Source organism: Manis javanica, chromosome 11 (genome assembly GCF_040802235.1).
Source record: "Manis javanica isolate MJ-LG chromosome 11, MJ_LKY, whole genome shotgun sequence".
Taxonomy (NCBI): Eukaryota; Metazoa; Chordata; class Mammalia; order Pholidota; family Manidae; genus Manis; species Manis javanica.
In genome coordinates this window covers 17,687,908-17,714,831 of record NC_133166.1, presented here as the reverse complement: position 1 = coordinate 17,714,831, position 26,924 = coordinate 17,687,908, and the positions used below count along the sequence as shown (strand labels likewise).

At 38.6% G+C, this 26,924-nt stretch overlaps 1 protein-coding gene across 1 annotated transcript in view; it reads right to left on the bottom strand.

Annotated features, from left to right (window-relative positions):
• INTS4 (integrator complex subunit 4) overlaps positions 1-26,924 on the bottom strand; it is a 147,155-nt gene that overhangs the window by 20,954 nt on the left and 99,277 nt on the right. Inside the window, exons 14-17 of the mRNA XM_073215971.1 lie at positions 21,215-21,348; positions 20,028-20,185; positions 8,754-8,847; positions 6,322-6,402 (exon numbers count right to left, since the gene is read on the bottom strand). Of these exons, the coding sequence (XP_073072072.1) occupies positions 6,322-6,402; positions 8,754-8,847; positions 20,028-20,185; positions 21,215-21,348 (467 nt within the window). The remainder of the gene's footprint in view (positions 1-6,321; positions 6,403-8,753; positions 8,848-20,027; positions 20,186-21,214; positions 21,349-26,924) is intronic.

Below are 26,924 nucleotides of genomic sequence, written 5' to 3'. Positions count from 1 at the left end.
AGAATTATTAAAGACTACTATGAAAACCTATATGCCAACAAGCTGGAAAACCTAGAAGAAATGGACAACTTCCTAGAAAAATACAACCTCCCAAGACTGACCAAGGAAGAAACACAAAAGTTAAACAAACCAATTACAAGCAAAGAAATTGAAACAGTAATCAAAAAACTACCCAAGAACAAAACCCCGGGGCCGGACGGATTTACCTCGGAATTTTATCAGACACACAGAGAAGACATAATACCCATTCTCCTTAAAGTGTTCCACAAAATAGAAGAAGAGGGAATACTCCCAAACTCATTCTATGAAGCCAACATCACCCTAATACCAAAACCAGGCAAAGACCCCACCAAAAAAGAAAATTACAGACCAATATCCCTGATGAACGTAGATGCAAAAATACTCAATAAAATATTAGCAAACAGAATTCAACAGTATATCAAAAGGATCATACACCATGACCAAGTGGGGTTCATCCCAGGGATGCAAGGATGGTACAACATTCGAAAATCCATCAACATCATCCACCACATCAATAAAAAGAAAGACAAAAACCACATGATCATCTCCATAGATGCTGAAAAAGCATTTGACAAAATTCAACATCCATTCATGATAAAAACTCTCAGCAAAATGGGAATAGAGGGCAAGTACCTCAACATAATAAAGGCCATATATGATAAACCCACAGCCAGCATTATACTGAACAGCGAGAAGCTGAAAGCATTTCCACTGAGATCGGGAACCAGACAGGGATGCCCACTCTCCCCACTGTTATTTAACATAGTACTGGAGGTCCTAGCCACGGCAATCAGACAAAACAAAGAAATACAAGGAATCCAGATTGGTAAAGAAGAAGTTAAACTGTCACTATTTGCAGATGATATGATACTGTACATAAAAAACCCTAAAGACTCCACTCCAAAACTACTAGAACTGATATCGGAATACAGCAAAGTTGCAGGATACAAAATCAACACACAGAAATCTGTAGCTTTCCTATACACTAACAACGAATCAATAGAAAGAGAAATCAGGAAAACAATTCCATTCACCATTGCATCAAAAAGAATAAAATACCTAGGAATAAACCTAACCAAGGAAGTGAAAGACTTATACTCTGAAAACTACAAGTCACTCTTAAGAGAAATTAAAGGGGACACTAATAAATGGAAACTCATCCCATGCTCATGGCTAGGAAGAATTAATATCGTCAAAATGGCCATCATGCCGAAAGCAATATACAAATTTGATGCAATCCCTCTCAAATTACCAGCAACATTCTTCAATGAATTGGAACAAATAATTCAAAAATTCATATGGAAACACCAAAGACCCCGAATAGCCAAAGCAATCCTGAAAAAGAAGAATAAAGTAGGGGGGATCTCACTCCCCAACTTCAAGCTCTACTACAAAGCCATAGTAATCAAGACAATTTGGTACTGGCACAAGAACAGAGCCACAGACCAGTGGAACAGATTAGAGACCCCAGAAATTAACCCAAACATATATGGTCAATTAATATTTGATAAAGGAGCCATGGACATACAATGGCAAAATGACAGTCTCTTCAACAGATGGTGCTGGCAAAACTGGACAGCTACATGTAGGAGAATGAAACTGGACCATTGTCTAACCCCATATACAAAGGTAAACTCAAAATGGATCAAAGACCTGAATGTAAGTCACGAAACCATTAAACTCTTGGAAAAAAACATAGGCAAAAACCTCTTAGACATAAACATGAGTGATCTCTTCTTGAACATATCTCCCCGGGCAAGGAAAACAACAGCAAAAATGAGCAAGTGGGACTACATTAAGCTGAAAAGCTTCTGTACAGCGAAAGACACCATCAATAGAACAAAAAGGAACCCTACAGTATGGGAGAATATATTTGAAAATGACAGATCTGATAAAGGCTTGACGTCCAGAATATATAAAGAGCTCACACGCCTCAACAAACAAAAAACAAATAACCCAATTAAAAAATGGGCAGAGGAACTGAACAGACAGTTCTCCAAAAAAGAAATACAGATGGCCAAGAGACACATGAAAAGATGCTCCACATCGCTAATTATCAGAGAAATGCAAATTAAAACTACAATGAGGTATCACCTCACACCAGTAAGGATAGCTGCCATCCAAAAGACAAACAACAACAAATGTTGGCGAGGCTGTGGAGAAAGGGGAACCCTCCTACACTGCTGGTGGGAATGTAAATTAGTTCAACCATTGTGGAAAGCAGTATGGAGGTGCATCAAAATGCTCAAAACAGACCTACCATTTGACCCAGGAATTCCACTCCTAGGAATTTACCCTAAGAACGCAGCAATCAAGTTTGAGAAAGACAGATGCACTCCTATGTTTATCGCAGCACTATTTACAATAGCCAAGAATTGGAAGCAACCTAAATGTCCATCTGTAGATGAATGGATAAAGAAGATGTGGTACATATACACAATGGAATACTACTCAGCCATAAGAAGTGGAAAAATCCAACCATTTGCAGCAACATGGATGGAGCTGGAGAGTATTATGCTCAGTGAAATAAGCCAAGCGGAGAAAGAGAAATACCAAATGATTTCACTCATCTGAGGAGTATAGGAACAAAGGAAAAACTGAAGGAACAATACAGCAGCAGAACTACAGAACCCAAAAATGGACTAACAGGTACCAAAGGGAAAGGAACTGGGGAGGATGGGTGGGCAGGGAGGGATAAGGGGGGGAAGAAGAAGGGGGGTATTAAGATTAGCATGCATGGGGGGGAGGGAGAAAGGGGAGGGTGGGCTGCACAACACAGAGAGGACAAGTAGTGACTCTACAACATTTTGCTAAGCTGATGGACAGTAACCGTAATGTGGTTGTTAGGGGGGACCTGATATAGGGGAGAGCATAGTAAACATAGTATTCTTCAGGTAAGTGTAGATTAAAAATTAAAAAAAAAAAAAAGAAAGAAAGAAAGAAAAGGGGGATTACTCCTTGATAGGATAAAACTATTGGTAAATCAAAGATCAACGCATGCTTTAAATATCCTTAATGTTGATCACTTAAAGGGTGTCAGATGATCAGCTATGGAGGTACTCTTTTCTGATAATATTCCTTTCTCTTAATTAAAAAAAAAAAAAAAAAGCAGTTACTGTGTGCTGACCTCCAATGAGTTCTGCACAGTGGTATAGAGGGCATGTCAAAGTGTGGGCAAAGGGTCTGTTTGTTTCTACGCAGAAGATCAAGGCCTAGCTTGGATACCCAGAAAATGAACTAAGATACGATATGAGGAGGAGCTTCCGGCATCAGCACTCTCTGGAGGACTCGTGCCGGGGGATGATCATCAAAAAGCCTCCACAGGGATCCGGACGATGCTGCGGTTGTGGCTGCATCCAGCCCACCATCTCCTGGACTTGCCATAAGAAGGAGGAGGGAGATGTCTAGGCTGGCATGTGCATATAGTGAGACAACGAATTTGACTGGATCTGTACTGTTGGAACTCAACCAGGAGTTGGGAGGGGTGCAAGTTGTAGCACCCCAAAATCTCATGACTATAGACTATCTATGGTTAAAAGAACATATGGGATGTGAACAGATCCCAGAAATGGGCTGCTTTAATTTGTCTGATGGTTCAAGTACAGTTGGAAAATATCCATCATATCATAGATAAATTTTCACAAATGCCTAGGGTGCCTAAATGGTTTTCTTGGCTTCACTGGAGATGGCTGGTAATTATAGATTTGCTTTGTTTATGTCACCGTATTCCTATTATGTCAATATGTGTGTGCAAATTAGTTAGTAGTTTAAAACCTATACATACTTAAGGTACTATACAAGAAGATATGTCAAAGAAATAATCAATCCTCCCAAGTTTCCTTCATATGCTACATCTATAGCTTTTCTTCTTCCTTCCTAATTACAAACTTTAAATAGAATTCGTGCCTCATATCGAATTTACCGAGTATCATAATTCCTCCAGGTGGTAAAGATACCTCGAGACAAGTGCTGGGCATAGAAGCCACAGGGCATAAATCTGCAAAGAAGTAAAAAGCTAACCTTTGCAAACAATATGGCTTCTCTCTCACTTACCAACTTTACATTTCCCTGTATGGCCCCGGAAGATGACTGGTTAGCCAGAGACGGGTAAGATTCCTCAAGGGAGGAACAACCTAAGACAGGCACAGTCGCAGGGGGGCCATCAGGTGAGAATTTGGGGATCAACAGAGGTGAGGCTCAGAACCTCATCCCCCCTGCTTTGAGAGAAATCTTCTGCATCCGTGGATGTCTTGCTGCCCTTGTCTAGCCTGGATTAATACTTAGTCCATAGGCACACACCTGATCATCTGATCATCTACATTTGCCTTCTTACAGCACTAAACTATGTTTTCTACCTTTATCTTGCATCTACCTACCACTTCAGCATTTTATTAAAAATAAAAATAATAATAATAATAGGAGAAATGTGGGATCAACATATAAATCAAGTACAAAAATCAAATGAATATTCATATTTGACCTGATGGTTTATAGGTCATATTGCATGATCAAAACCGAAAGTTTCTGTGATGACTGCCCTTGTACTGTTCACCATGTAAGAATTTATTCACTCTGTAAGAATTCGTTCACCATGTAAGAACTTGTTCGTTATGCTTCAGAAGATTGGAGAATGACGAGAATTAGACTTGAGATGGATTAATGATTGTACATTGAGCATTGACCCCCCTATACTGAATTTTATTGTTGTTAACAACCATTTGATCAATAAATATGAGAGATGCCCTCTCAAAAAAAAAAAAAAAAAAAAATACTTTCATCTGGTAATAAGGTCAGTTCAGTTGATAATGTGAAGATGTGAAAATTTAATCACTGAAGAAACATTGCTTGGGGAAAGTACTGCTTGTAACCCTAAATCAAACTCACTGTGCTATGAGAACAAATGAATATATACTATGTATGGGAAACCCAAGCAAATATCTTCAAGAATTAGCATCAGGAACCATCAGCTCCTTGTTAATCATCCAGACAGACTGTTCTATGGGCCTGGTCTGTCAAGAGAGCTTGGGAAGGGAGTAAGTTCAGAAAACTGTGTCTATGTTCTCAGCTCAAACCCAGTGTATCTGAAGCTTCTGCTCTATTCTACCCAAATATTGCCTCTGTTCAACCCTTCTGTGCTTGCCTTCCTTTGAAGGCTTTAGGGATGGAGAAATAACTCTAGGCCTTCCTACAACTGGCAATAAAACAAGTTACTTAATTACATGTTGCCTCAGTTTCCCTATCTATAAAGAAACAGCACCAACACTGTACAATGTAAAGGATTACATGGTGCTTAGCACAGTACCTGGCACACAGCAATGGTATTTCCTCTTTTCTCTTTCTTACAGACTACTGTTCTGTGGCCCTACTCCTCCCAACATGGCCCATTTAGGGGCTCTACTCTATGCGACAAGTAACCCACATAGCAGGTCTGAGAGAGAGGTCAAGAATACTGGAAAGAAAAAAAATCTGGGCTCAAGTACCTGACTCTACTACCTCTAGCTCTATAAATTTAACTTTGCTAAGCCTTAACTGTTTCATCTGTAAAATGGACTCAATACTTATTCCAAATGGTACTATTCCTAATGATATTGTGAGAGTTTATGACAATAAACTTGAAATCACTTAGCAAACCATAATGTAACAATCACAGTCTCCATCAATAGCTTCTACTTGGTCATAATCACCGGTCATACACTAACTCACTATCCAGAAGACATTAAAAGAGTTCACCAAATCCCAATACGAAAGAATGAAGGGAAACTGCTCAAAGCCAGAAAGAAAGAAATGCAAGGTAAAGAAAATCAAATGCTAGTTAATGAACTGAGGAAAAATATAAGGACCTTTTAACATTCAAAAGATGGTACAGGCTAAAAATATAAATCACCTCACAGTGAATTCAAGTACACTTTCTGATGAAAAATTTGTGATAGTATTTTACTGGATTTTAGGATATCTAAAATACAAACTAATATTTTAGAACACAAAAGAATCTTAGAAATCGACTAACTCAGTTGCCATATTTTACAGAGAAAGAAAAATCCAGGAAGATTACATAGTAACTTGCCCAATGTCGCCAGCCAATTAGAGACAGATCTGGGACTAGAACCCAGGTCCCCTGACTCCAAAGCCAATGTTGTGTGCCCTAATTAAGCCACTTCTCATATCACTAACTCCAGGCACAGGCTGAAAGTGGGGAGGCCACAGCAAAGGCGTGGAGCCACGTGAAGGCCTCTGGCTCCGACACAGACCAGACAGTCCCAGACAGAGATCCCGCCGGGGAGAAGGTCTCAGTACACTTACTTGTTTTGCTGCTGCTGAGGCCAAATCGCTCTGCTTCACATACAAGGGCGCAGCCACATTCCACAGCTTTTCCTGCAAGGCCTACAGAGACAAATAAGGCAAGAACAAAATACAGAGGTCAGAAAGGTGGGCGTATCATGTGAGATTTAGGTGTGTATTTTGCTTTGAAAATCTACTGGATGAGGACTTCTTCTCAATCTTATTCTTTAAACCTATTAATAAGCCCTACCTATTATGGAGAAAAAGGAGACTGACGGTTTGGGCTAGGTTAGTCTTCCCCATTCAATCCAATTCCTGGCCCAAAGGCCTTATGTCCCAAACTAGTGCTTACAAGCAGAGAACAGGAGCCATGAAGGCCTCACCAGAAGGTCCAGGGAGGCCAGCTCCCAACGTGCTGAGCCTTCCTTGTTCCCAGACTCATTGGACTGCCCTGAATGCCTACACCCTTCTTCCTTGACTGGGGTTCTTTTTCCTTTGCACCACACTCACAATCGTTTGAACAGCTCCACCACCTTACAACTTAGAAAACAGAAACCAAGAAGCTTTCCTACATCCCTTCCCCTCTCAATCTCTCTACATTCAAAATAATCACTTAGAACCACAGATTTTACTTTCCATCCCTCTCTTCCCCTGTCCACCTACATGGCCCCATCTCTCAACTCTCATCTAAACCTCTGCTCTAGTATCTTATTGTCATGGTTCCTCTTAACTACATACATAATCTAATGACATTATAGAAAACCTACACTAATTCATGCCCAGCAGAAATATAACACAAGCAACACATTTAATTTTACATTTTCTAGTAGCCACATTTTTAAAGCAAAGAGAGAGAAGTGGGTGAAATTAATTTAAATAATTTAACCCAGTATATCCAAGATATACAATCAGTATTTTTAAAATTTTAATGAGAGCTTACATTCTTTTCTCATGCTAAGTCTAAGAAATCCAGTGGGCATTTGGCACTAATTTGAACTAACATTTCTAGTGCTCAGTAGTCACATGTATATGGTAACTGGTGTATTCAACTGGCAGATCTTCACTATAGAAATAGACATTTTTAAACCACCAAAAAATCATACCACCCTTAAGAGTTATTGTTTTTGAGTATTTACTTCCTATCATTTTGCATACTTATGTTTTTATATAGTTGTAGTCTAAAAGCAGAAGAAATTTTTTTCTTGTAAGTAACATTACATTGTATTTTGTCTGTGTTGTATAGTTCTTCATGAGAATCATTCCTAGAGGATACACTGATGAGTAGATGCGCCGCCGTTTACTTAGCTCTTCCTTATTATCAAACACTTGCCTGCCTCAGTTCTAAGTCTGGGCCCCTTACCTACCTTGCCACTCCATGACACTGAGTAAACAACATAGCTCTGTATTCTTTGTAAGAGTAATCTCTTTCCTTTCCTACTGTAAGAAAGTGGATGATTCTCCCAAGCTTTCCTCTGTGGAGAAGACAGCAAGCCCAGGAAGAAGGACCAACATGGACATGGCACTCAGACCAAGGGCTTTCACCACACTGATCCTTACCAATCCTTACATGGCAGAGTTATTGTTAGCCCTGTTTCACAGAAGCTTGGAAAAGCCTAACAACTTTGCAAAGGGACATGAGGGAACATTTTGGGGCAATGGAAATGTGCAGCATCTTGATTTGGTGGTGTTTACATAGGCATATACATTTGAAAGAATCTATGTAGTTGAACAGGGCTGCTTAAATCCCAACCCACTTCAGAGTACCTACCCACCTTCACATGCACAACTCAGAGCTCACATACTTTAGGGTGGGAAATAATTTCTGACTCCTCCATTAACTCTGTGGTCACTAATCACTTTGAAGACTAACAACATGGAACTGAAGCCAAGAAAAAGGCTTATTTAGTGAGAAGGGGGTCTCCTAGATTTATAGTAGAACTCTGCTGTATGCAGAAGCTGAAGCCTAGTGGACTAATTTAATGAGTTTTCAACTCAGCAAACTGAAACAGCTTCTTGGAGACCATGTGTGTGTGTGCGCATGCGTATGTGTGTGTGTGTTCTCACCACCTAGTATTAAATGCCAGCAAACTCGGTCCTTTTAGGAGCAATGAAATCAACCTCTCCGTAATGTGACTTTCAAAGTGAAATTGGCATTTTAAGAAAATAATGTAGATATTCATAGAAGTTCTTTGCTAATCAAATTATAAAAACAAAATTACTGGGATTCTAATGAAAATGGTTATCTAATCAGTTCTAATTATATAATGATGAATTCTCCCAAATTAAAAAAATTCAAATTCCTATAATTTAACAACTCTTTAATTAGAAGCAGACATTAATTAAATTATAGACTACATAATAATTTCTCCATGATGTAAGACCATTTATTTTTCCACTTACGGCCTCAAACACTCTTACGAACACAGTCATGAACAAAATGGATCCAAACCAACCTTGATGAGAAGAAGCTGACATTGAAGGTAGGTAGCTGAGAAGTCGGCTACTCCTGCCAGTTCAGACTGAAGTTCTCCAAGTCTCTGCAGATCCCTGGAGTAGATGAAACCCCAAGCAAAACAGGATACGGATAATGACACCAACATAAGGATCATGTCAAAAGGGATTTTATCACTTTACATGTAGTAAATTGGTCATTAATTTTTAAATGACAGCACTCAGTGATGGAGTGGTTAAAATGAAACTAGTTCACTCACAGTCTGATAGCAGTTTAAGCTGATACAATTCTTTCAGAAAGAAAAACTATGTTATGAAAGTCATACATGTGGTTAATTATTTTGAACAGTAGCTTTATGCTGAGAAGTAATTTTGAGGGAAATAACAGAAATGAAATGCTTTATGCTCCATAATGTTCACTGTTGTATAGATTATTATAGTAAAACCCAGTAACTACTTGAACACTCAGTAGTAGACAAATTGTTAAACAAATAAATATACATCTAGTCAACAGACTATTCTACAACATTAAAATATAAAATGATGAGATATATGGTCTCAACTATGTAAAAACTATATATAGAAGAAAAACACAGCAAAGTACTTTTCTAGATAGAGGTAGTAGGGTGCCTTTTTTTAGTTCCTTCTCCCAATATGCTTTATTTTCCAAATGTTTTATACAGCAGACACATTTTTTTAGTATCATCAGAAAAACACAGATTTTTAAAGGCATTGTAGTGAACTCTGTTGGCTGCCTACCCAGACAGCCATTCTTCCTTCTTCCTTACTAAATGAATCCTGATTTTGTTCATGGGAAGGTATCCCTAAACCCAGTTAGCTGTAGTATGAGTGGATAAATCCAATTAGCACATGTCATCTCCCTGGTTACGTGACCTAAGTTGGCCTTATCAGTCCTAATGGGAACTTACATTCCATGCTTGGGGCAGGTCTGATGGGGGTCTCTTAATGTCTCCCTTTCTCTCTATTTCTACCTCCCACCAGACAGAACAGGAATGCTATAGCCCTGATTGTCACTGGCAGCCATATGACTTCTAAAATAAAAAACTCTTGGGATAAAGTAAATACTAAGAAGCAGAGACAGCCAGGTTCTTATCGTATAAATGAACTATTTGGTCATTACCATATTTATAACTGCCGCCAATTTCTACACACATGAAAAAATAAACAACCATTTTAAGTTAGTTTGAGATAAGGTTTCTGATACATACAATTAAAAGTATCTTAACTGGATGTAGGTATAAAAAAATAAATGCAACCATATAAAACTATCTGCGGACAGGAAAATAGAAAGCACACATATATAAAACAGTTGTGTGGGGGCCTGGGATTACTTATTTTAAAATTTTAATCATTTTTTGAAAAGATAATATAATCTAGCTATGGAATTATATTGACAGAGCATAGAATTAAAAAGATTTTTTTAAAGGATATACAAATTAGTCTATCTTTCTATATCTGTGCACAGCTAACCAGTATACCCTTGCAGAGGCAACTGCTATTATCGTATTCTTTTGCATTCTTCTGCAGATATGCCATACATCTACAAAAAGTATTGATCTTTCTTTTCTACTTCTTTTTGGAGAAGAGCATGTGTGTGCATGTGTGTCTCACCTAAGAAATCATCTCTGAAAACACTGCTAGAAATCTGATTTGTTTTTTAGTGGCAGCATCAAAATTTCACATATAAACAATAAATGTGGGAAACCTAAAAATTTGGGTTGAGGGAAGTTGGCATTCAGGGCTGGCATAATATATCAAGTTTCACAGTAGCCTGTATAAAACTGTCCATTGGACTAAGCTCCTCCCTCCAGTATCACACAACTGCCTCTTAGAGATCATGATGACAAGGAGGAGATGCTTTGGAAAAAAGCACAGAGTAAATTAGTCCCAAAGTCAAAGAAGAAACTGGGGTCTATGACATACATCATGTCTTCTGAGGACTTAAAGGAATAGACTGTATTTTCTTTTTAAATCACACATGAAGAATACAGTAACTGAAAAATATACTAGAGGGAAACAACAGCAGATTAGAGATGCAAAAGAACAGATCAGTGATCTAGAAGTCAAGGTAATAAAAAATTACCCAAACTCAATAGCAAAAATAAAAACAGAATTTCAAAATGATAGTAAGTTAAGGGACCTCTAGGGCAACATCAAAAGTACTAACATTCACATTATAAGGGTCCCAGAAAGAAAGGCGAAAATGGGGCAGAAAACTTATTTGAAGAAATTAATAGCTGAAAATTTCCCTAATCTGGAGAAGGATACAGACATCCAGGTCCATGAAACAGAGAGCCTCAAACAAGATGAACCCAAAGAAGTCTGCACCAAGACACATACTAATTAAAATGCCAAAAATTAAAGATAACGAGAGAATCTTAAAAGCAGCAAGAGAAAGCAACTAGTTACATACAAGGGAACCACCCATAAGACTATAAGCTGATTTTTCACCAAAAATTTTACAGGCCAGAAGGAGGTGTCATGATATAATCAAAGAGCTAAAAAGAAAAAACTAACAACCAAATACTATATCCAGCAAGGTTATCATTCAGACTTGGAGAGTTTTGTAGACAAATAAATGTTAAAGGCATTTATCACCACTAAACTAGTCTTATAAGAAACCTCAAAGGGACATCTTTAAATGGAAAAGACTATAAATCCAAAAAGAAACTTAAGAAAGAAAAAATTTCACTGGTTAAGTAGATCAATCACTTAAAAGCTACTATGAATAAAAGTCAAAAGCAGTAAAATCAATGATATCTAAAATAATTAGTTATAAAACACAGGGTTGGGGAGCAAAAATGTAGTGCTTTTAGAATGTATTCAAATTTAATTGACCATCAACTTTAAGACTGCTACATATGTAGGATGTTATATATGAACCTTAGGGTAACCACCAAGCAAAAGCCCATAACAGATACATAAAAAATAAAGAGAAACGAAACCATGCATAACACTAAACAAAGTCATCAACTCACAAAGGAAGAGAGCAAGAGCAGAAGAAACAGAGAAGTACTACAAGAACAACCAAAAACATCTAACAAAATGGCAGTAAGTACACATCTATTGATAATTACTTTAATGGACTAAATGCTCCAAACAGATGACATAGGGTGTATGGATTGATAAAGAAACAAGACCCAACCATATATTGCTTATAAGAGACTCACTTCAGAACTAGACAGATACAGACTGAATGCAAAGGGATAGAAAAGGATATTCCACGCAAACAGAAATGGGAAAAAAAAAAGCTACGTTAACAATTTTATCAGACAAAACAGATTTTAAAACAAAATCTGTAACAAGAGACAAAGAAGGACTCTACTTTATTACAAAGGGACCAACCCAACATGAGAAAATAACAGTTGTAAACATGTATGCACTCTTACCTCAGAATTTTATCAGACATACAGAGAAGACATAATAGCCATTCTCCTTAAAGTTTTCCAAAAACTAGAAGAGAAGGGAATACTCCCAAACTCATTCTATGAAGTCAACATCACCCTAATACCAAAACCAGACAAAGACCCCACCAAAAAAGAAAATTACAGACAAATATCCCTGATGAACATAGATGCAAAAATACTCAACAAAACATTAGCAAACCAAATTCAAAAATACATCAAAAGGATCATAAACCAGGACCAAGTGGGATTCATCCCAGGGATGCGAGGATGGTAAAACATTCAAAAATCCATCAACATCATCCACCACATCAACAAAAAGAAAGACAAAAACCACATGATCATCTCCATAGATGCTGAAAAAGCATTCGACAAAATTCAACATCCATTCATGATAAAAACTCTCAACAAAATGGGTATAGAGGGCAAGTACCTCAACATAATAAAGGCCATGTATGATAAACCCACAACAAACATCATACTGAACAGCGAGAATCTGAAAGCTTTTCCTCTGAGATGGGGAACAAGACAGGGATGACCACTCTCCCCACTGTTATTTAACATAGTACTGGAGGTCCTAGCCACGGCAATTAGACAAAACAAAGAAATACAAGGAATCCAGATTGGTAAAGAAGAAGTTAAACTGTCACTATTTGCAGATGACATGATATTGTACACAAAAAACCCTAAAGACTCCACTCCAAAACTACCAGAACTAATATCAGAATTCAGCAAAGTTACAGGATACAAAATTAACACACAGAAATCTGTGGCTATCCTATACACTAACAATGAACCAATAGAAAGAGAAATCAGGAAACAGTTCCATTCACAATTGCATCAAAAAGAATAAAATGCCTAGAAATAAACCTCACCAAGAAGTGAAAGGCCTATACCCTGAAAACTATAAGACACTCTTAAGAGAAATTAAAGAGGACACTAACAAATGGAAACTCATCCCATGCTCTTGGCTAGGAAGAATTAATATCGTTAAAATGGCCATCCTGCCCAAAGCAATATACAGATTCGATGCAATCCCTATCAAATTACCAACGACATTCTTCAACTGGAACAAATAGTTCAAATATTCATATGGAAACTACCAAAGACCCCAAATACCCAACGCAATCCTGAGAAGGAAGTATAAAGTGGGGGGGGATCTCACTCCCCAACTTTAAGCTCTACTACAAAGCCACAGTAATCAAGACAATTTAGTACTGGCACAAGAACAGAGCCACAGACCAGTGGAACTGAAGAGAGACTCCAGACATTAACCCAAACATATATGGTCAATGAATATATGATAAAGGAGCTATGGACATACAATGGGGAAATGACAGTCTCTTCAACAGATGGTGCTGGCAAAACTGGACAGCTACATGTAAGAGAATGAAACTGGATCACTGTCTAACCCCATACACAATAGTAAATTTGAAATGGATCAAAGACCTGAATGTAAGTCATGAAACCATAAAACTCTTAGAAAAAAAACATAGGCAAAAATCTCATGGACATAAACATGAGTGACTTCTTCATGAACATATCTCCGCGGGCAAGGGAAACAAAAGCAAAAATGAACAAGTGGGCCTATATCAAGCTGAAAAGCTTCTGTACAGCAAAGGACACCATCAATAGAACAAAAAGGTATCCTACAGTATGGGAGAATATATTCATAAATGACAGATCCAATAAAGGGTTGACATTCAAAATATATAAAGAGCTCATGCACCTCAACAAACAAAAAGCAAATAATCCAATTAAAAAATGGGCAGAGGAGCTGAACAGACAGTTCTCCAAAGAAAAAATTCAGATGGCCAACAGACACATGAAAAGATGCTCCACATCGCTAGTCATCAGAGAAATGCAAATTAAAACCACAATGAGATATCACCTCACACCAGTAAGGATCATCATCATCCAAAAGACAAACAACAACAAATGCTGGCGAGGAGGTGGAGAAAGGGGAACCCTCCTACACTGCTGGTGGGAATGCAAATTGGTTCAACCATTGTGGAAAACAGTATGGAGGTCCCTCAAAAAGCTCAAAGTAGACATACCATTTGACCCAGGAATTCCACTTCTAGGAATCTACCCTAAGAATTCAGCACTCCAGTTTGAAAAAGACAGATGCACCCCTATGTTTATCACAGTACTATTTACAATAGCCAAGAAATGGAAGCAACCTAAGTGTCCATTAGTAGATGAATGGATAAAGAAGATGTGGTACATAAACACAATGGAATATTATTCAGCCACAAGAAGAAAACAAATCCTACTATTTGCAACAACATGGATGGAACTAGAGGGTATTATGCTCAGTGAAATAAGCCAGGCGGAGAAAGACAAGTACCAAATGATTTCAATCATATGTGGAGTATAAGAACAAAGAAAAACTGAAGGAACAAAACAGTAGAACAATCACAGAACCCAAGAATGGACCAACAGTTACCAAAGGGAAAGGGACTGAGGAGGATGGGTGGGTACGGAGGGATAAGAGTAGGGTAAAATAAAGGGGACAATTCGATTAGCATGTATAATGTGGAGAGGGGTGCATGGGGAGGGCTGTGCAACACAGAGAAGACAAGTGGTAATTCTAGGTGTCATGCTACGCTGATGGACGACTGTAATGGGGTTTGTGGGGGTGACTTGGTGAAGGGGGGAGCCTAGTAAACATAATGTTCTTCATGTAATTGTAGATTAATGATAACAACAACAACAAAAACATGTATGCACTCAACATAGGAGCACCTAAATATAGAAAGCAAACATTAATGGACATGAAGGGAGAAATTGGCTGTAATACCATAATAGCAGAGGACTTTAACATCCAACTTACATCAATGGATAAATCATCCAGGCAGAAAATTAATAAAGAAACATGGCTTTAAACAAAACATTAAGACTAGATGGACTTAATAGATATATAAAGAACATTCCATCTAAAACAGCAGAATATCATTATTTTCAAGTGCACAGGGAACATTCTCCAGGACAGATCATATGTTAGGGCAAGAAACAAGTTTCAATAAATTTAAAAGTCTGAAAACATATCAAGCATCTTTTCCAACCACAACTGTATGAAACTAGAAATCACAAGAAAAAAACCTGGAAGAAACACAAACATGTGGAGGCTATACCACATGCTACTAAATAACCAATGGGTTAACAATGAAATGAAAATGGAAACACAACATTCTAGAATCTGTCAATGCCTTTTGTCAGATGCCTACCATCTAAAATGTGAACCTATTGGAGACATACATTTATTTTCCTGTTTACCACTATATGCTCAGTGCCTAAGATAATGTCTGCTACATATTACTCACTCAATAGGTGTTACAGGAATAAAAAAGAAAGAAGTCCTAAGAGGAAAGTTTATAGCAATATAGGCCTATCTTAAGAAACAAAAATTCTCAAATAAAAAATCTAACTTTACACCTAAATCTAGAAAGAGAAGAACTAAACCCAAAGTTAGTAGAAAGAAGGGAATAATAAAGATCAGAGTAGAAATAAATGAAATAGAGACTAAAAAACAACAGAAAAAATTAATGAAACTAAGAGCTTGGTTCTTTGAAAAGATAAAATTGATAAACCTTTTGCCAGATTCAGCAAGAAAAAAGAGGGCTCAAATAAATGAAATCAAATAAAAAAGAAGTTACAACTAACATCACAGAAATACAAAGGATTTTAAGAGGTTATTATGAAAAATTATCCCAACAAATTCAACAACGTAGAAGAAATGAATAAATTCATAGAAACATACAATATTCCAAGACTGCATTAGGAAGAAAAAAAATCTGAACAGCCTAGTAACTAGTAATGGAACTAAATCAGTAATTTAAAAAATCCCAGCAAACAAAAGTCCAGTACTAGATGGCTTCACAGAAGGATTTTACCAAACATTTAAAGAGTTAATACCCATCCTTCTAAAAGCATTTTTAAAAATTGAAGAGGAAGGAATACTTCCAAATTCATTCAACTAGGCCATCATTACTCTCATACCAAAACCAGACAAAGGCACTGTGAAAAAAGAAAATTACAAGCAAGGCCAGTATCCCTAATGAACATAGGGATGAACAGATCCTCAACAAAATATTAGAAAACAGAATTCAACAATACATTAAAAGGATCACTCACCACAACCAAGTGGAATTTATTCCAGGGATGTAAGGATGGTTCAATATCCGCAAATCAATGAAATTGATACACCACGTTAACAAAATAAAGGTTAAAAACCATGTGATCTTCTCAATAGATACAGAAAAGGCATTTGACAAAATTAAACATCCATGTATAACAAAAACTCTCAATAAAGTGGCTATAGGAGAGAATACACCTCAACATAATAAAGGCCCTATATAACAAACGCACAGCCAGCATCATAGTCAAGCAAAAAGCTGAAAGCTTTTCCACTCAGATCAGGAACAAAACAAAGATGCCCACTATCCCCACCTTTCCTCAACATAGTACTGCCCATTCTAGACACAGTGATTAGACAAAAAAAAGAAATAAAAAGCTTCTAAACTGGTAAGAAAGAATTGTCACTATTTGCAGATGACATGAAACTATATAAAGAAAACCTTAAAGACTTCACCAAAAAGATATTAGAACTAATAAATGAATTCAGGAAAGTTGAAGGATACAAAATTAATATACAATTATACACTAACAACAAACTAGCAGGAAGAGAAATTTAAAAAACAATTCCATTTACAACATCAAAAAGAATTAAATGCCTAGGAATAAATTTCACCAAGAAGGTGAATGACCTATATTCTGAAAACTCTTTAAGACATTGATGAAAGAAATCGAAGATGACAAAAATAGATGGAAAGATATACTATGCTCATGGATTGGAAAAGTTAATATTGTCAAAATGTCCATATTACCCAAAGCAATCTACAGATTCAATGCCATCTCTATCAAATTACCAATAGCATTTGTCAGAAAACAATCCTAAAATCTGTATGGAACCAAAAAAGACCCTGAATAGCCAAAGCAGTATTGACAAGAAGAACAAAGCTGGAGGTATCACAAGCCCAGATTTTAAACTATACTAGATATCTAGAGCAATTAAAACAGTATGGTATTGGCATAAAAACAGACACACAGATCAATGGAATAGAACAGAGAATCAGAAATAATCCATGCTTATATGGTCAATTAATCTATGACTAAGAAGGCAAAAATACATAACAGGGAAAAGACAGTCTCTTCAAAAAATGGTACTGGGAAAACTGGACAACATGTAAAAGAATGAAACTGGACTACTTTCTTACACCACATACAAAAATAAACTCAAAATGGATTAAAAACCTAAATGTGAGAGCTGAAACCACAAAAATCCTGTAACAGAAATATGCAGTAAACTGGCTACTGGTCTTAGCAATATATTTTTGGATCTGTCTCCTTAGGCAAAAACAACTGAAGCAAAATAAACAATTGGACTACATCAAACTAAAAAGCTCTTGCACAGTAAAGGACATCATCAACAAAATGAAAAGGCAACCTACTGAATGGGAGAAGATACATGCCAATGATAAATAGAATATGGTGTTAATATGCAAAATACATAAACTCATACAACTCAATAGTAAAAAAAACAATCTGATTAACAAATGGGCAGAAGAATTGAATAGACCCTTTTTCTAAGATAACATACAGATGACCAAAAGACACATGAAAAGATGTCCACATCATCAGGAAATGCAAATCAAAACCACAATGAGATATTACCTCATACCAGTCATATGGATAATACCACAAAGATAAGAAATAACAAGTGCTGGTGAGGATGTGAAGAAAAGGAAATCCTTACACACTCTCGGTGGAAATGTAAATTTGTGCAGCCACTATGGAAAACGGTATGGAGGTTCCTCAAAAAATTAAAAATAGCAATACCACATGACACAGCAATTCCACTTCTGGGTATTTACCTGAAGAAAATGAAAACCCTAATTCAGAAAGATACATGTACCTTTTTGTTCATTGCAGCATTATTTACAAGAGCCAAGATACAGAAGCAACCACTTAAGTGTCCATCGATATATGAATGGATAAAGAATATGTGGTGCATACACAAATGATTAATAAAAAACTATAGTTATAAGGAAGCTGCTTTTAATTTTTCTTACTTTGTATATTAGGATGGGTGTCAGTGCCAAGTAACAGTGGCAAACAGGACAAAAGATTTTCTTTCTCATTGATTATAATATATAATCAATGGAATATTACTCAGCCATTAATTCAGAATGAAATCTTGCTATTTGTGACAGCATGGATGGACGCAGAGGATATTATGCTAAGTGAAATAAATGTTTGTTTAGGTGGGGCTGAATAAGGAAGTAGAGTTTATTTTCCTGCTGAGTATCAACAATTCCAGAGAGTGGCCTCTAAAACTTGTCACTTTGATGAAGAGAAAAAGAATTTGATTGAGCCATCACTTACTTCAGGGTCAGCAAACTTTTTCTGTAAAGGGTAAGACAATAAATTTTAGACTTTGTGGGCCATACAGTCTCTGTGGCAACTAGTCAATTCTGCCACTGTAGCATAAAAGTCACCGTGGACAATACCTAGTTGATGAGTGTAGCTTATTTATAAAAAGCAGATAGATACTGCTTTTGCTAAAGGCAAATGGGTGTCAATTCATATCGTATCATTCAGAACATTCCTATAAGGTCTGGCAGAGTCTGCTGGTTGTTCCCCAATATCCTCCCTTTCTTCCTTATTAACAGTGTCACCAAATGTTAACTAAGCACTGGTTAGCCAGAATAAAGACTACATTTCCTAGATCCCTGCAGCTAGATCTGGCCACATGACTTAAGTTCTAGTTGATGGGAAGAAAGTAAAAGTAAAACATGCAACTTTGGTGAACTGTCTTTAAAAGGGGCTAGGGGTGAAAATGATACCCTTCTCCTGCTCTTTCCTTTTTCCTGCACCTGGAATACAGAGTGGGTAGTCACAGTTTGGGTATTTTAGGCAGAGGCGGCTTGATACAGAAGATGGAAAGAAAAAACAATGAGCCTAGGCCCCTGATAACCATCTCAGCTCTGTCTTGCCCATAAGAAAGAGTTAATTTTTTGTCCTGTTTCCCACTGTTACTTTGCATTTTTTAACAACAATCCCAAATAATATACAAGGAAAGAAAAATTTTAAATAGCTTCTTTGTAACTCTTTCTAGTTTTGTGCCAATCATTAATCTGGTCATGAACATAAAGTGCTTATGTTTGTAATATGCTCAAACCATAACCTAATCCAAATATAAACAGATTGTTAGGCAGGAAGGCAGACATGAATGGGATGGAAAGAAAGTATAGCCCAAAAAAATGACTCAGGGTGTTAATCAGATAGAACCAGAGAGCCAAAAATGACTCAGAGTTAATCAGATGAAGCTACAGGGTCCAAGAGTGACTCAGGAAATGTCCACAGTCTCCCCAGATAAAAACCATCAGAGTACAGGCACAGCCTAGCCCATGTCCTCATTTCACCAATCCGATCAGGTCTAGAGGGCCAAGAACTGTCAATCAAGGACTTTTCTGCCCTGCCAAAACATCATAAAAGAAGCCTCACGTTAGGCAGCTAGGGCCTGTCAGACATTAGGTCGGGGCCTGCTCTGTTACAGAGTGTAATAAATTTGCTTGCTTGCTTGCTTGATTTTGGATCCACTCTATCCAACTTCCCTGTGACTCTGAACCGAACTCCTTCTTATCAAGATCCTAAAACTCATTTTGTGAGTATAGGCCAACAGAGTCAGAAAAACTAGTTTATAACCAACACTGGAAATCAAAACAGTCAAGCTGATCATAACAATGTTAATTCTGTCAAAGGAAAGGGATGATATGATCCCCTCACCTGATGGTGAACTCGAGCAGCTCCTGGGTTCCCTGGGGGTCCAGGTGCTGAAGACTGTACACTCTTTCAAGGCTGTGCTGCAGGAACTGATGGGAAGGATCTTCATGAGGTGTGATACTGGGGGAAACGGCTGATGACACTAGTTTTCTACCTGGTAACTAAGCAAACAGTGGGGTTACAATGCCATCAAATTCTGTGGCTAAGCTTTTGGTAATACAAAGAAATCAGAAAAAGATGTAAGCCAAACAAAGGAAACGGGGGAAAAGGCTACATGATTCTGTAACCTTTCTCTCCTTCCCCAGCTTCAGTGGGAGAAAGAAAAAGAGAGAGAGAAAATGAACACGGTCTACAGATATAGCCAAAAGCTGCAAGGAGAAAAAGAAAAAATGATGGTGTATTATTGTTTTTAATTGCTAACTAAAATAAATGAGCTAGCCATAGAAATGGGACTAAAAATTAATAGTCACATTTATTTTTAAACTTCATTTGATCTTTCACTTCAGAGAAGAGAGATTTATTCCCAAATAAGTTTATATAGTATGATATAGAAATGCTCTTTATGATAATTATAATTCTTGTTCTTACTGTTAAAAGTGGTTACTGTTCAAGAAAAGGATGGGGAGGAGAGAACAAAGAGGATTTCAGTTTTCATTTTGTATCATCTATACAGTTTAAATTTTCTGATTATGTACATATATTATTCTCAACAAAGTTATTTAACATTGAGTAAGCAGGGATGAGTTAATACAAATAACGTAGGAAAGTGCACAGTTGGCATTCAGTAAGTGTTTGCTATTATCATTGTGGTTCACTAAAAAATTTTTTCTATGTTTCTAGGTTTTAAAAATAGTAAAGGTTTTATTATTAAAAAATAAACTTGTTGAGAATCATGGCTTTATGTAATTGTTAAAACACAGCACAATTTAATCCTTGGTCTAAAATATATTGTTCCAGATTCCTTTTTCTTGCTTAACATAATATAATCAACAACCCAGAGACGTATTAAAAATGAATCTTCTTAAAAGGTAAAGGATACAGAAACAAAAGTACAAAACAAGGGAGCCCAAGAGAGAAAGAGAATGAATGATTTTGTTTTCAGAGAATACAGTCAGCTTCCTGCTATTAAAACAACTGTAAAGGACCAAAAAATAAAACAAAAACAAAGATAAAAGATGTTGTTCACCTACCCTCAAGGCAGGAACAAGATGAGAAAGACTGTCCCGGAGGTAGGCATAGTGCCTGAAGGTATGATCTGAGAACAATGCTGGCATTGTTGGACAGGTTTTAGCAGCATTGAAAATAAGAACCAAAACTGCAATGTCTGATGGATGAGTGCGTTAAGTAAACTTGGAGGTATGAAGGGTTGAGCTTGGCCAGGGTCTAGGTCCTCCATTTCCCTCGAACAAAGAAATGCATTACCCCACTCCAAATTACCCCAATTATTTCTCCAATAACCAAAGATTTTTTAAACTAATGCCTGATACTGCTGAGAATACTAACAAATAGAAACTTTCAGTGTAAGATTAGAGGCACCAGAGGGAGGGGTGAGCACGTCGGACACTGATGACGTGCCAAAGTCCTGGCTGCTGCCCCCTCCCAACCTGAAAAATGTGCCTTGGGCTAGCCAATCCTCAAGCCGCTGTAAATCTAAGCTCTGCCTCCCCCTACCTTCTTTAAAAACTCACTGCCTGCCCTGACTTCCCCGGCCTGTGACTAGCCAGACTGGGAAACATCGCCCGGAATTGCGCTCAAATAAATTGCCTGGCCCTTTGTTGCCTCTCGTCACCTGCTTATTTCAGTTAGAATTTATCTTACATTTGGTGCTGAAAAACCCAGGAAGGAGCATGAGCACAGGGCCCTGACTGGCCATCGGTGGCCCTGGCCCCTCCTTCCCCGACCCGGGACCTCAGCCTGCTCTCTGCTGCGTAGACTATTTTCCGGCAACTCCCTCAGTTTCCCCCAGTCTGTTTCCCTTCCTAACTCCATTTCACCTGGTCTGTCTGAAATCGTAGCTATGTCCAGGTTTGGGCATCCAGTCCATCTGCTGCGGGCATCCGGGATACCAATCCCTGGCCCTGCGGTGTAGGAGATGTCCTGACTTGTGTGCTTGGGACACTGGATGCTCCTCTCAGCAGGATTAGTTGGGAAGTGGCGCAGTTGGGAAGGGGGAACCAGCCCTGTAAGCAGAGGCTCAGACCCCACTGCGGTGCCTCATCTCTAATTTGGCTACTCTCTTTGTCCTGGGAAATTCGCAAATGGAAGCTAGTCTTTCTTTGCTCTGAGGCCGGGCCTCAGTATCCCTTGGACAACCAATCTTGCTGGCCCCTTGAGGGAACTTTCAATTTTGGCCTCCTCACCATCTTGACTAATTATTGCCACCAGAGCAGAGAGTGGAGTGAAATCCTGTATGTGCAGACTTTCTGGACTTTGCACTCCCGCCTAGACCTTTATGTTAAGTGTTCAGTGACTCAGGTTCTCCTGGCCCGATCTCCAGTTAAGGATTGTCAGCCTCTTACTCTGCCCAGTCCTTCTTCCTTTCCAGATCCGCGGGAGGACCTTGGTCTCCCACCTCTCTCAGCTCACTACCCCCACCCCTCTCCAACACCATCTTTAAGTCCTTTGTCCTCCCCCCGTGTCGCTGCCATCTTAAAGTCCTACATTCTCAACCACACCGTCTTCCTGCTCCTCTCCTCTTCTGGTGGCTGCACCACCCGCTCCCCTTCTCCTTCCGCCTTCACCACCCTCTTCCCCCACCAGAACACGCTCCTCCCACCCTCCAGTTCCAGAAGCCACGGACAAGACTCCTCCCAGCACAGCAGACCTGCCTCCTTTCTGTCCCGACCCTACACCCCTCCCGACACCCACCATTTTGTAAGTGGTCTGGCATGGTTGTTGAGAGTAGGTGAGCTAGGCGTAGCAAGTGAACATCTTAGTGATTGTGTATTGCAGTGTGTGTGCCTGCCTGCAGCCTGAAAATTTTTGTAGTGACCTAGAATCTTAAAGTTTTGCTAAGTTAAGTAGACATATTTGGTGCTTAGACATTATGCTGTAAAGCACATAGTGTCAAGAATTATAAAGTGTGTTCATGAATTTATTAATCTAAAGAATGCTAGTGCAATAGTTTACAATAGCCCATTTCTCAGTGTTCACTGAAAATTAAAGTTCCTAATGGTTTTGAGGTCTAATTAAAGCTATTTAAAGAAAACACCTCTACTTGCTAAAAAGATATGTGTTTCAATAAGAGAAAGTATAAAGAATGGAAATTCGTTTTGTTGAGGGTAAAAGAAGGTAATTGTTCTAAAGTACAGCTATTTATTTGAAGAGGGAGAACACTGAACGTAAAAGGGAAGTTGTAGAAAGCTTGTGGAAGAATTTAATATGGTCAATCTACATCAAATTAAAGCAAATGAATCTCAGTATCAAGTACATAGCAAAGTTAAAATTTGTTTTGAGTTAAAAAGACAAAGTTTTCTTGACTGTTAGTCTGCTCTCAATGTTGAAAGATTGCAGAGTTCTCTAATCACTTTAGCAAAACAGTTTCTCATGCTTAAAGTCTCAATGAGTTGTCTGAATATTTAAAATAATAAGATCTTAATATGAAAAAACTAAAAGCTAAGCTTTGCTAATAACTGTGTAACCTTCTGTATTTGCCTTTAAAATCTTTTGTCATTCTAGTTAAATAGAGTATCGTTTCATAGTAACTTATGATTCTACTTAGACAAATGCCTTAAAAAAAAAACTTTAACAGCTTCCCAAAATCAAATTCAAAAAGGTGCTTTTATTTTTAGCTCTAGTTAATTCTGATATTTTCCAGAGGGCCCCTAGAACATGTCAGAGGAATTTTTTCTCATTAGAAAAAGTATTTGGCCAATTTGGCTTTTTTTTTCTCATTGGAGAAAGTATTTGGCCAATTTAGCTTATTTATCTGATATAAAATTACCTGCTAAATTACCTAGAAAGCACTGTCAAAGGGAATAATGCTAAACTTTGTTATTGAATGTTTTGTGTTACAGAAATATCCAAATTTCCTTATGTCAACTGTCTTACAGTAAGCTCTCATCAGATCTTTAACCATTGTCATTTGTAAGTCTTTTGTCATTTATAGTCACTGTTTTATTACTCCTAAACTAGTAAAGAACTATATTTCACCGAAACAAGTATTAGTTACATAAGAAGTAAGTTAAAAGGGCAGAAGAGGGACCCCAAACTCCACTCCGTGACCTGGTAACTATGGCCTTCAAAGTCTTTAATACCCGTGATGAAGAACATGAGAAGAGGTCAGTGTCGCAAACCTGAGCCTTCGTGGCAGCCCTGCAGCCGGCAGGACAGGGGTCTCATCACACCAAAGACCGGTCCGGAGCTTGTGAGCCTCTGGGACCCTGCTTCCGGTGTGGCCAAGAAGACCACTGGGCAAAGAGATGCCCCAACCTGACCAACAAGCCGACTAAACCCTGTCCAGTTTGCAGTAAGAGAAGTTCTTTGGAAAGTAGAGTGCCCAGTTAGAAAAGGTCATCCTCCCGTGACAGTCTCGTGGGAGGTAGGCCCCCCTGAAGGACTCCCCTCCGGACCTGCTGAGCCTACTCAAAGACTGAAGATGCCTAGACTCGAACATCCCTATCACCCTTGCTGAGCCCAGGGCCACACTGTGGGTAGCAGGTAAGTCCATCTCCTTTTTGGTAGATACGGAGGCTGCCTACTCTGTTTTACCTTCCTTTCACGGGCATTTACATCCTTCCCAGGTCTCGGTCATGGGTGTCACGGGAACCCCCTCTAAGCCTCTAGAGACAGGTCCTGTAGTCTACACATTTGACAGCCATTTTCTTACCCACTCATTTCTAGTCATCCCATCCTGTCCCTTCCCTTTGTTAGGGAGAGATATCCTCTCCAAGCTTAGTGCTTCTATCTCCCTGCCTCTTAGTCATCCCCAACCAAACTCACTCATCATCTTAGCCAATATAAGTTATAGTCCTGAGCCCTCCACAGACCCTCCTGTACCGTTGACCAGCATTAACCTGATAGTCTGAGACACCTCTACTCCTGTAGTGTCGAGCCATCATTCTCCAGTCCTCATCTGCCTCAAAGACCCATCCTCCTCTCCTTCTAAACCCCAATTTCCTATTTCCCAAGCCCATCACAGGGCATCCTACCTATCATTAACCATCTTCTTTCCCAAAAGCTTCTGGTACCAACTAATTCTCCCTGTAACACTCCAGTCCTTCCAGTCAAGAAGCCATTGGAGGCCTACCAGCTTGTTCAAGACCTGCAGATAATCAGCGAAGCTGTAGTCCCTCTTCACCCAGTCATCCCTAACCCTTATACTCTCTTATCTCAAGTTCCCCCGAACACCTCTCCTACCTACCTTACTTCTCAGTCCTAAGAAAGATACCCCTTGTCCTGCCCAATGCTTGCCTTTCCATTCTTTAGTCCAGGCTGCCTGCTACGAACAAGCCTCAGTCTGTCTCTCATCATCCGGACTACAGTACTAGACGGAGCAAAGCCTGAGTGACCATGCTAGATATATCTGTCCTGAGAGATGAAGACAACATATCTGCTAGAACCTTTGGCCACTGAAACAGAGGTCAGACAGTAGAAGTGAACAAGACCATGTGGGTACATCAGTACTCGCCGCTTCCCTCCAAGCCTCCTCTGGCCTCCCACCAGCCATACCCTACCCGCACCGCCCTTCCTCAGTCAGAGGTAGCCAGATCGAGTTGGCGCCCATTATAACCAAAAGGCTAGAATGTAAGGTTGGAGGCACTGGAGGGAAGGGTGAGCACGGTGGACACTGATGACGTGCCAAAGTCCCTGGCTGCTGCCCCCTTCCAACCTGAAAAATGTGCCTTAGGCTAGCCAATCCTCACACCGCTGTAAATGTAAGCTCTGCCTCCCCCTACCTTCTTTAAAAACTCACTGCCTGCCCTGCTGAGTGTGACTTCCCTGGCCTGTGACTAGCCAGACTGGGGAACACTGCCCGGGATTGCACTCAGATAAATTGCCTGGCCCTTTGCTGCCTCTCGTCGCCTGCTTATTTTGGTTAGAATTTATCTTACATTCAGTACACTGCCTATGAAGTATATAAATGGCACAATCCCCTTGGATAATAATTTGGTACTAGACAGCAAGAGTCTTACAAATTTTGACTAATTCCACATCTCAAAATCTATTCTGCATAAATAATCAGATAGTACAGAATCAGTAGCAAATTATCAGAAACAACCTAAATGTCCAAAACAGGAGAATGATTTTGCAACTTGTTTCATCTACTTGATATAGTATTATACAATCATTAAAAATTATATTTAGAAAGTATTTATAATATTGTATCATAAGCATAAGAAAGAATTTAATAATATTGAGTCATAAGTGAAAAAAGCAGGCTCTAAAGTACACAGAGGATATGAGAGCAGCTATCTATTATCAAATATTTGTTGATGAAATTAACTATGTTAAAAAATAACACCAAAATTCCAACCCCAAGAGTTTAAAAAAGGGGGAAGGAAATAAACCAAAGTATTAAGTCAATTCCTTTGGCTAGTAGAACTTTGGGTGTTAAATAAGAAGTTTTTAGATTTTCTTTCCATATATACTAATTTTATAATAGATGGCAGGTCAGAAATTAAAAGTAAAAGATAGACATACCTTTCAATCTGTACGTATCTCTGTGGCAAAGCTACCTGCCTATCCAATACCCATTCTTCCCTTTTTCCTTAATGATAGAACACCAATTTTGTTCCAAATATCCTAACTTCCTACCTAGAACCTGGACCTAATGATTGGAGCTCTAACAACAATCCTGAAAAACACTACCCAGCAGAAAAGAAACAGACAGAGGCTGGAACCATGAAGAATAATGTGGAGCTGCTGTACCACCACTGGACTGCTTACCTCCAGATTTCT